The sequence below is a fragment of the Sebastes umbrosus genome, chromosome 10, assembly GCF_015220745.1.
Source record: "Sebastes umbrosus isolate fSebUmb1 chromosome 10, fSebUmb1.pri, whole genome shotgun sequence".
Classification (NCBI taxonomy): domain Eukaryota; kingdom Metazoa; phylum Chordata; class Actinopteri; order Perciformes; family Sebastidae; genus Sebastes; species Sebastes umbrosus.
The window spans coordinates 17,430,481-17,442,713 of NC_051278.1; the positions used below are offsets into that span (position 1 = coordinate 17,430,481).

At 38.9% G+C, this 12,233-nt stretch overlaps 1 protein-coding gene across 1 annotated transcript in view; it reads right to left on the minus strand.

The window, feature by feature from the left end:
- Positions 1-1,887: 1,887 nt before the first annotated feature.
- Positions 1,888-12,233, minus strand: part of LOC119495747 (protein eyes shut homolog) — a 52,382-nt gene continuing 42,036 nt past the window's right edge. The window contains exons 16-19 of the mRNA XM_037782506.1: positions 11,363-11,560; positions 7,703-7,824; positions 2,956-3,077; positions 1,888-2,155 (exon numbers count right to left, since the gene is read on the minus strand). Coding sequence (XP_037638434.1) covers positions 1,888-2,155; positions 2,956-3,077; positions 7,703-7,824; positions 11,363-11,560 — 710 coding nt within the window. The remainder of the gene's footprint in view (positions 2,156-2,955; positions 3,078-7,702; positions 7,825-11,362; positions 11,561-12,233) is intronic.

Sequence of the window (12,233 nt, forward strand, 5' to 3'; positions counted from 1 at the left end):
AGCATAAAAAATATGCTCAAATCATAACATGGCAAACTCAAGCCCAACAGGCAACAACAGCTGTCAGTGTGTCAGTGTGCTGACTTGACTATGACTTGCCCCAAAACTGCATGTAATTATCATAAAGTGGGCATTTCTGTAAAGGGGAGACTCATAGGTACCCATAAAACCCATTTTCATTCACATATCTTGAATCTTTGAAAATGGCCATGACAGCTTTTCCTTGCCAAAATTTAGCATAGGTTTGGAGCGTTATTTAGCCTCCTTCTTGACAAGCTACTATGACATGGTTGGTACCACCGGATTACTTAGATGTATTAGTTTCATATGATGCCAGTATCTAGCTTGAAGCTGAGCCCGTTCCAACCTCTGAAAGTTTGACGGTATTAATATGTTGAAGAAATTAGTGGCGTTAAAATCAATTTGTGTGAACGCTATAACTTTGACGGCGCTATTCAAAACATATGATTAGATCAGATTGCTTGCTAGCAGAATCTGCTAGTATAGTTAGATATTCTACAAAGTGGAGGTAAATCCAAAAACATTCATTCAATTTGGAATTATGGTACCGCACAGTTCTAACAGCTGATATGTACATAAAGACATTTTGTGCCAAATTGTTAGTTAAAAATAGTGTATTTAATGTTTCCATATCCATATTCTATCTTGCTTATTCCTGTTTACAGCTGTAACACGATGTTTAAAGGTTACACTGACTGCTCTTTATGTCAGTGCTTTTGCTGTGACCAAAACATGTTAATGGTAAGAGGCACGGTTAAAAGGCTTTTTATCTTTTGCCATGGTGATTGCAGCTAATGGGTTTACCCCGATGACTTGTTTGGACAGTTAACAAGTGAAAGAAAGGGAAGTGAGTGGCAGCTTTATGCAAAAGAGAAAGAACTATTTAATCAGGAATTGATTGCAATGACATGCCACATGTATTAAGTGCTGATAAGTACACATTAAGCTAATAGGAAGCAGCCAAAATAACTTACTGTAGGCTTTGTGTTATGTTGATTTAAAAAAAATAAATTACAATAATTTAATTGAACAAAAGGCGGATGCTGATTTTAATCTGGGTGTTGGACGGCTACTTCAAGGTTCCATAAATAATCATGACACTGTCCTGTTACCTGTTACTAGCAGGTAATTCACCATGGACAACCCATCCACCACTGGGTTTAACTAGTTTTGATCATCAGGGGGTAAATAAAACCAAGATAAAGCAGTAGCTAAGTTGTTCTCATAAGGAGTAAAAAGGCCGAACATCAGCCTTGTCTGGCTTTGTTGACCTTTTTGTTGTTGTTTTTGCAAAAATTAGAATGAAAAATGTGTGAAAATCCAGGAAATGTATTGCAATTAATACAACCCTAAGGCCAGGTTTTATGCTTTGTAATATTATGCTTCCCACTCTCTTTATGGCCCAGATTCAAGCTACATGGACTAATCAATCCAGCACAAAATAAAAGTCTTACTTCTTTTTTTTACATGAATCAATCATGGTTGGAAAAAATATGTATTTTATCACATTAAAACATCTCGGTAGGAAAACCTTCACCGCTGTTTCTTCAATGGTGTCAGGAATACAGAATAAAACATATGATTCATGCACAAGAAAACAATTATCGTCTCCGTTGATATAGTAACTTTTTAGAAAACCTCACACAGGAGACACAAAAGAAGCAGGGGAATATATTTCATCTTCTTCGCTAGAACCTTTTGATCTATGATGTAAATGTAATTTTTTGTAATTTTTGTAAAGTGCTTAAGCTGTGCAGATTGTCTGCGTACAGTAACCTATTGAACACAATGGTGTAGTTACACTCGAAAAGTGGGCTAACATTTAAAAAAAAAAAGCACTATTAGTACGAGGCTGTGGCGGTGTGCTCACTCACCAGCTGGGCATCTGCAGGAGGCTGTTCCATTGGAGCGTGTCAGGCAGGTGGAGTTGTGCAGGCACGGATTGTGAAGGGGGTTGCAGGGGTCATAAGGCTGGCTGCACAAGGGGCCGCTGAAGAAGGGGGGACAGGTGCAGGAAAACTCCCCAGGTACGTCTGACTCCTGACAACGAGCTCCATTTAGACAGGGCCCGGAATCACACTCATCCACATCCTCGGCACAGTCCGCACCTGTCCAGCCTGGCGAGCACAAACACCTTGGATACACCAGAGAGGAGATATGGCGCTGTAGAGGTCATTTCGGCATAAATTCAAATAAATCCTGAATAAATAAACACTTATTTAGTATTTTTTCTCTAGGACAATCGTGCAAAAAATTGAAATAGCAGCGGTACTGTGGGAGTGCTGCTGATAAACAATTCAAATGATCCACATTTTGCAGCATGCAAGCACACAGTGGTGCAGTCCATGTACTGGCACAGCACTCCTGGATCTCTGTGTGAGACAGTGCTGGGAATTTAAAGGTTAATTGAACTACTGGTCGGAGCTGCTTTTAATTCTGGACAGCTGCATGTAGGACACAGGAGGTTAGAGCACTGAGTGGGGATTAAATGGAAATGTATGCATGCTAGACAGCGAGGGAGAGAGAGATGGGGACAGAGAAACAGAGATTTCTGAAGTATCTGCTCTTAAGGCGGGTTGAATATTCCACTTGGTGGCAGTGAGCACCCGAGCACAACCACTCCACCTTGCATTCCTTTTCATCCCCCTGCTTTTCCACCTGAAGCAGTTTTACGTCTCCCCAGCGAGAGGAGGGCATTAGCAGGAGCAGATACACCGGCTTTTTCCTCCAATGAGTCACAGATCCCCTGAAACCTTTTTCATGCTGCGAGCCATTGATTGACTCATTTGTTTTACCTGCCATCTGCAATTCATTATCTCCGCTACCGGTTGGAAGGACATATTGCTATCTCTGAACGGCTCCTTTTTCCTGCATTTATTAAGTGACTGATGCACCTCGTGAGGACAGTGCCCTCGGGCCGGCTCGCACACCTACTTGTAGCTGTTGAGAAGGTCTGTGCAGGTGGCGTTGTTTTTGCAAGGCTGCGATAAACATTCATCAATTTCTCGTTGGCAGAACTCCCCCTCCCAGCCAGAGTGACACACACACTCATAACTCTGCACAAAAAAAAAAGGAAACACCATTAGATTACCATTGAAATATAGTGACACCTTACATCTGTACTTGTCTTGGCGTAGTAATTCAGATAGCTAGAGTCTATTAATTATAATAGCAGCAATGCACACCATTAAATATAACAAAAAGTGACTGTATATACATATGGAAGCTGTTAATTAAGTTGTTGTGGAGCAGTCGGATGGCTTATTTGTTTACTCATTTATACCTGTTACATTTTAGTAAACAAATGCTTGCAAATATTGCAGAATAAAACCTCCCACTCACAGAAAAAACAGATCTTTCCTGTGGAAATGTGTTTAAACTGTGGAAGTGTCATGCTTGTCTTAAATTTCCACATCACTGCCATGCAGATGTATTCCTCCTACCACCCACCCTCTGGGTAATATGCAAGCCTGTTTTTTCCACGCCATTCAAGGAACATGGTACAAGGCTTTATCAAGCATACAATATGACCATTTCACATTTTGTATGGAAGGGAATTTTCATATAAGCAAATATGTTTGATTAAGAAGTGTCTTATAACCAATGAATATGTTGTTTCTGTACACTAAGATACAGATTTATATATATATATATATAGCTCCTACCCTTGCTAATCTTTTTTATCCCTCCATTCAGAGCAGTATGCTTGTCCTTTATTTCATCATCGCAATCTGCATTATGGTAATTAATCATGGCGCGGGAGATGAATGGCTTGTTGTCTATTACTTTCTGAGGTACCGGTTCAATTTACATTCCTCTTTGCATACAGGATGAAGGCAGTCATATGGTCAAGGGTTTTTCAGGATTCCTCGGTGCCAAACTCCTGTCTGAAGGTCCTGGGTGCTGCTGGTTGAACACATGCTAATCTGTATTTCATACACTGGAGGGGAGCCGTTAAACTTTGTCTGATATAATTTGTACACTGTGGGCCCTTTGGTGGTGGTAGGGGTGCTGTGTGGGGGTGGGAGGGGGGGGGATGCCGTCATCTCTTGATAAATTAGATACCTCCAGGAGACTCCTATTCCTTACCCCTGGCAATAGAACATAATCTCATTTTTGCTGCTAAGTCACCTTCAGGGACCGCAATTCTCCAAAATAAGCTAAAGCTCTGTGGGACACGGTGTTCAGAGAGAGGAATGGCTGCACAGTAAACAAGACTATGCTGAGAGGTTTCCAAAAACTGGCCCTATATTTGAATAATGAGCGGAGAGAAATAAATATAATGGTGAAACAGAGAACAGTGTGACTAGAAAAATATTGGCTGAAATTTCATTATACCCCTCATATCAGACCCAATTCCCGTCTTATGCAGTGTGTCCTTTTGTCTTTGGATTTTATTCAGTTTATCCCAGAAAATTACACTGAACATTTGAACCAGGATTTTGTGCTGGTGCAATTTTGAAACCTTGTCACAGAATCCCTTGTTGACTATTTCATAATGTAGAGAGGGAAAATGAGCATTTGTCCTTCAGTTATCCTGAAATTGCTACAGTAGCACTTTCTTGTAACCAATGTGTCTTGATGACAACATGAGAAAATGTTGCTTCAGGTATTGCTTCCTATGAATACTAGAAATTTACCTACGAAAGCGTAAAGTAAAACACTAGTTTTCGATATCATAATGGCCCATGGCAGTATACTTTGTTGAACCCTTTGAACTCTGCAATAGAAATGGTCCGCCAGTACCTATATTGTTATGTTTGCTTATTGTGATGTCATTTTTTGGAGTTTTCAAGTCTGCACAACTTAATCTAAACTGTTATGTCAGTCAATAAACTATAATAATTGATACAAGTATTGAAATTGTGCCATAAATAAAAAACAACTGCAAAAATTGGGCATGTTTTTTCATAAAATGTTACTCAAACACACAAAACATACTGATCCAAAAGATTTTGAAATGTTGAAACATAAAGAAAATATTTTGTAACACTCCATAGAGATATGTTCATTTTTATGAGCAAATCAAGTTCAAAGGCGTTTTGATAGTTTCGTTACATGATGACGTCATCACGAGCGTATAACATGATGACGCGAAAGACAGACCTAGCTTTCTGCTGCCAAATGAATGAATTTTCTCTAGCTATTCCGATTTATATTTTATCGATTTAAACAGGATCATGCAAACAACGATATCCCGCGGTCATTACGGGGCAATACTCTGGCACCACCATGCATTTCATCCCCGTTTTTTAACGCACGCAACATAATGATGTCATCATGAGCGTTCAATGGGATGACACTAAAGACAGAAGCCTCATCTTTATGCTGCAAGAATGAATGAATGCTCTAGCTATTATAGATTTTATTTAGATTGATTTAAACAGGATCATGCAAACAACAACCAGGTCAGTTGTTAAAGGGTTAATAAGTGAAGGAGAGGAAACAAAAGTAATATTTTAACACACTGAAAAGTAAAAATACGTGTTGGCTTTGGATTATTTTGAAATATAGACCTGTATTGAGTAGTTGCTGTGGAGGAAGTTCACTGCCACAACTTTTGAAAATCTCAAAATCAATTTTGAAAGGTTGAAATTACAAAATAGTAGAAATGTCTTTGTGTTTGAGATTTTGTCTTTGTGACAAAAAAAAAGAACAGAAAATTGTTATTACATGATGAATACTTATGAAAGGTTCTGAAATACTTGTGAGAGCAAATCTCTCTTTTTTTCTCCTCACCATGTGGCTCGTCTGGGTCTCCATAGCCTCACAACCAAAACATAATCTTATTTTTTGTAACATAAATTATGTGCTAATTTTCAAGAGCACAAACTTAATTTAAGCTCTAACATTAGGTGTGGACTGTACACCAGAAGTTATCTGTCTTTGTCTAAAGAAAAAAGAAAAAAGAAGACTTTATCTATGACCCATCTGGTTCACTACTGCAATCTGTTAGCAAATAAGCAGCTGTTGGAAAAAGGGCCCCATGGTTCTCATTGCACAGTTTGTAAGCAGCATGCAGCTCCCAAGGCCTTTTTGCAGCTGCAACAGATCAATGTTATTGGCTGAAAAAACAACCAAATAACTACAGAAGTAGAGCTGTGCCTTGCAAAAAACTTAAAATGTTCTCTTGAACCCAGAAGTGTGTGAGCGTGTAAACAGACATCAGTACAGCAGGACAAGCACGCTTGGAATAAAATGTACTGAGAATAATGAGTGTTTAGAAAATCACTTGATCTTTGATATGCAATTTACAGCCTAAATTTCACAAACTGTTTTCATTTATCACAAAATCAACTGAGCCCTGCAGCCAGAAGGCAGACCGACCAGGCCTGTCCTGTAAATATCCTACCACTGTAGTTCAATCCACTACACAAAAACATTTTTTTACAATTTTTCTCAATACATTTGTTATTTTTTTCCATGTATTTCAAACTGAGAGGAAAATCATGTTAAAATTACAAGACTTAACTGTTTATTGAAATTTGTCATGTTCAAACAAATCTGTATAAATGGAATACATCAAATATCTGTTTTTTTAACAGCTTTTGCATGCTAATTTTAACAAATCTAACATCAAAATGAAGTATTCTTTATTGATAAAAGCAAGATTTTCTGTAATTTTACAAGAAATATGTTTGTTATGTCGATATATCACTGTCAAATACATGAAATTACTGTTATTGATCTATTTAAAAGTGTATAATTACAATAAAATATATGCCTAAAGAAAGAAATATTTTGTCATTTTGACACTTAACCACAACTTTACATACAAAAACAGATATTGAATATCCTATGAGACAGTTAAAAACTACATTTTAACAGATTTTGACCTTCTCTTTATTTATACATATATATAAAATATATATAACTATGTAAGCTGTTAATGTAGTGGGGTTTTTTTCAGAAAGAGGGCAAATCATGTTCTATGAGCAGCTGTTTTTTTTACTAGCTCCAACTATTTAAACGTGAAAGTGCAATAAATGTGTCCCTAAAATCAATGAATAATTGTGATAAATAATCAATATTAATCAAAAATAATTGTGATTATCATCTTGGCCATAATCATGCAGCTGTGATGTCTACTGTGCTCCTGTGTGTTTTTTTTACCAAGTATTCTTTAGTAACCTTTTGATCATTTTGACAAATTAAAAGCTCAGCCCACAAGGCATAAATGGCATAAATGGCATGATTTGCCTATTAGGAGATAAAATAATGCGCTTCATTTATTAGACATTAAGAGATATTTCCTGTTCCTATCTCATTTCAGATGACAGACACCTGACACTTGCATCTCCTCCTGCTGAGCAAATTTCCCAATAAGACCAATAAAATCTGCCAGATTTGCCTACAATATATAAACCTGATCGTTGTACAGCTGCAGCAGAGCCCAGAGCCACGTAGCCGCATTTTATTCTTTTTAATAATACATCGCCATTTATGTTATTGCACAGTTGTTTACATTTTACTGCAATAGAAATGCTTTTGAACATTAACTGCATGACAGCCATCAAAGGCAATAGGCAGTGCCTTGTCAATATTGTATAATAAACTGTAGTGCTTTCCAATGAGTTACCAACTAGAGTGATTTACAGGACATAGTGCCATTTAAAAGCCTTTTAAATGCCATTATATCAGGCCATTATGCTGCCAAACGAAAAAAAAAGTGTGTACTTACCAGATGGAGGTCTTTACATACTGAGTTGGTGCTGCACAAACTGTTCATGCAGTCATCAATGTCTTGCTCACATCTTGGCCCAGCGTAACCAGGATTGCAAAGGCAGTAAAAGCCGTCCACGACTGAAACAAGATCAGTAGGACAGTTACAGCAACTTGCATCATACATTAATTCACTCTCTGCTCTCAGTAGGTCAACATCTTTACACAGGTAAGTGCTGATTACGACTATAAAGCACAATCACCCACTGTGATTTCATCGTTTAATGAATATGACTAGTAAAAGAAACGTCTTGTTTGGAGAAGGACACATAACGCCTTACAAGTTATTTTCAGATGTCATTTACCCCTGGAGAGTAAGACCTTATTTTTTTGGACTCAAGGATGGCTGAAAAGAGATAAATATTTATCAAATACATTGGACATTTGGACATTTACAAAATGGAAAACATAACAGCATATGTTAACCATAAATTGGAATTACATTTGTCAAGTTCGGAAAACTGGGTTAACTATGTAACACCCCACAGGCCAGATTTTATTTTTGCAAATCTATGATTATATGGTAAAGAAAGGATCACACCTAAATTGTTCATAGTTTTCACTGTTTTGGTTTTACTCTGTATCTATAACGAATCATAAAATGTGGCACTTTAGACACACATAAGTGGATGATGTACACATACTATATCTGTAACTGAAGTATTGTTGCCTTGGCGTTCAAGTGGTAACATCGTGAGAACATCGCTGCTAAGCAACGGCAATATTAACGTTACTGTCGGCATCTAGAAGCCACAGAGGCTAACAATTTAGCCACCAGGCAAGCGGGTAACATAATTCAGGAAATGCAAAGGCATAATGACGGAGAAAAAAGATGAGGCCGTTGGCAATATCAACATTTTCTCAAACATTATACAATTATGAAGAAACACAACATACGACTAAAATAACAATATATTCACTTATTATGTACCGAAAAATGAACTTCCAAGGCCTCCGCCATTTCTGACAATGTCAATAAACATGTCACAACTCGTGAACTGTAATTCCACTTACAAGGTTGTGAATACCACAAGAGGGGGGCGTTTATATGGACTTTTCTCGTGAACACGGTAAACACGACCCCATTTGAAGGCACCATATGTTTGATGCTAAGTGTCATTAAAAACAATGATTTTAAAAAAGAGAAAGAAACGCATTGTGCTGGTGTCAGTCAAACCTGTTGTTGCTAAATCTATGTGACAGTTTACCCCCCTCTACATCAGGCTGACAGAGTTTGACACACTAACCATCTTTAAATGAACCTCTCTGCAATGGCCATTCAGTCTCTTTTCTTTTCTCCATCTGTACTCATCCCACTCTCCGTCAATGAAGGCTTAACACACTTGCAACACACCGAATGAGCGGGAAAAGAAGTACAACAGTGGGAGAGAGGGCCATTCTTTATTCAGATGTTACAAATGCGCCAATTTCTTCCATCAGAAGTTAGAATCTCCCACGTCGAATAATCCATTCCTTCCCCTCTTTAATTATTAATGACGTTAAAGCGGGATGCATCATTCTGTTTCTCCAACACAACACTGGTGTACAGGCAGCCAGTGACAGAGGTAATTGCACTTCTTACAGGAGTGAATTTATTACTTCCCCAGTCAGGGTCCCAGGATTCTTCATTATCCCAAAGATTTACCACGTAATCTATGCTGTCACTCTGTCTTGGTGCGTGTAGCTGCTATTACTCTCATTAAATGCTTTAGGTCCTGGGTGGCAGCAGCATTACTCATCTCAGCCACTGTGGCTACGCAGTGCTCTCCCTGGTGGCTGGCTGGCTGCTGCTGAGCGCCGGCCAATAGGTCCTAGAGGCCTGCCTCACTAACCTAAGGTGAACTGGCTGCACTGAAGATTAGTCAAGACAGCTGGCCGAGGTCTACTGTAGCACAGTGAAGGATAGGATACTCTTGGATAGCAATCCACTGCCATCACTGTTTTTTTCCGGCATGAGCCAGTCGAAACAACATTGGCAGGGTTTGTTGAAATGCCACGAAGGCTAGAAGGTATTAAAGGAACAGTGTGTAGCATTTCAGAGGATCTATTGCCAGAAATGGAATATAATATTCATAATTAGGTTTTCATTAGTGTATAATCAAGAATTGTTGTGTTTTCATTAGCTTAGAATGAGCCCTTTATATCTACATAGGGAGCGGGTCCTTTTCACGGAGTCCCCCATGTTGCTCCCAGGGCTGGTTCTAGCCCTTTTGGGCCCTACGCAAAATTTGCATTTAGAGCCCCCGCCTTAGGGTTGAGGTCAAAACCCCCAGAGCCTTAGCCCCGTAAGCCACAACACACATCGACATCACAATGATTTAAAGATAAAAATTAAGATTTCTATTTTCATAAATAATTGTATTTATTATCATTTAAAAAAATAATTTGCGCCTGAAATTGTTGGCTTAAAAGTCAGTTTCACTTCAACAAGAGTTACAGGGGTGAAATTGTATTTCTTTCTTTTTTATTTGTTACCTCAATGCAGAAAATGAGGAAGAGCGTCCACCGGCATTTTTTTTTAAATTATTTAATTCATATTTTCTTTTAGAGGGCGACCAGCGCTCCCCAGAAGGTGGCGCCCTAGGTGACCGCCTATAAAGCCTATGCCTTAAGCCAACCCTGGTTGCTCTGCCATGTTTCTACAGAAGCCCAGAACAGACAAACCAAACACCAAACAGCTCTAGAGAGAGCATTTCACATTCTTACGTTACCTGAAGGCCACCGTAGTTCCCGTGAGCTGCAGAGTGCAAAACCGTGGCACCACCACCGCTGTCTGACTTCCATTGCTCCTAAAGTAGTGTTATTAGGGTAAGGATTGCCTCTGAGTTACTGAGTTACCATGGTTTTGCACTCGGCGGCTCACGTTACCGCAGTCTTGGAAAGGGAGGAGTGAGCGGAGGGGTACTCAATTGGTTGCAATTTGCAACCACACTGATAGATGCCACCAAATCCTAAACACTGGCCCTTTAAGACAGCATAATATTTTGCTACTGAGGGAAATCTAATTTGACTGCACAGTAATTACAGTCATCTTAAAGCAAAACATTTCACGGAAATGTGTGCCGTTTTTAAATTTTTGTCCTTCACAATAAATGTAAAACTAATTAACTGACTACATTGCAATCATTGACCAACTGGTGATAAATAATCCTTAACTTTAAGACTATTATTCTGATCAATGCGTTTTTAATCACTTATGCGAGAGATGGAATACACAGGAGTGAAATCTCATCAGATAGCCACGAGAAGAAAAACAATATTCTGCCTTTGATTGCATGAATGTTGTCATTTATCATCCCTTATTCAAATTACAACACAGCATTGATGCTTAATTGATTTCCTGTTACAGTTGTGTTAAGGAACTAATCAAGCCCACTCCAGCAGGTAATGTCCTAGATCCTCACATCACATGGAATAACTCACTCTCATATCACTCGTATTAGCTGCAATCGTGACCTAATTGAAAACTGCCTGTCAGACTGTAAGTGAGCAGAACGAAATTGGACAGATTCACTGTGTATGTGTGTGTGTGTGTGTGTGTGTGTGTGTGTGTGTGAAGGTTTTATTCCATCTTAAGTGCCTGTTATTAAGCACGTTGGCAAGATAGGCGGTTTCTCACCATCATAGCAGAAGCCGTGAAAACAGGGGCTGGAGTCGCACTCATCCACATTGATTTCACAGCGGGGGCCAGTGAAGCCCCGGCGACAATGACAGCGGAAACCCGAAGGGAAACGGTCCGGATCCAACTCCTCCACACATACTGCACCGTTCTCGCACGGATTGCTGGCCTCGCAGGGTAGGAACTCACAATTATGACCTGGAGCGAGGCATAGAAACACATGTAGGAGAATCAACCAGCAGACAACAACACAACAACCTGTCTAGAAATGCAATGGGATTGTAAACCTGGTTGTTAAAGGTTATACTGCTGTTGTATGTTTCCATGAACTCGTCCATGTGGTGGATTGCATGCTGTGTCAAGCTCACTCATTAAAAAGAGAGACCAACAGAGAGAGACACACAGGAATACTTATACATGCTCCAGTAGAAGCTGATCCAGAATCACTTTTTACATTTTTATATCAATCAAAATTACTGTAAAAGAAACAAGTCTTAAAATCTTGCCACTTTCCTTTTTTTAAACAGAACCAAAATGATGAACAAAAATTATAATACTTGCAATAAGATTATCCTCACAGATATAAAGTATGGATGCTGTTTTAGAAGCATTTTAGGACTGTTTCATCCATTTCAATGGCTGAACATTAGAAATTAAATTGCTGATGTTATTGTAGTACCTCAAATATTACAGGTGTTGTGCTTGTGACAAAACAATTACCGAATGAATAGCAGTCCTGTTCCATGCTGATTTAAAACAGCTCATAAAAGCACTCCAGTGGCTGTGCAGCACACCATTTCATTACTAATGCACGACTGAAAGTTAAAATTTTTGTGTCACTTAAACCTGTAGTAGGCAGAATATTTTTGGC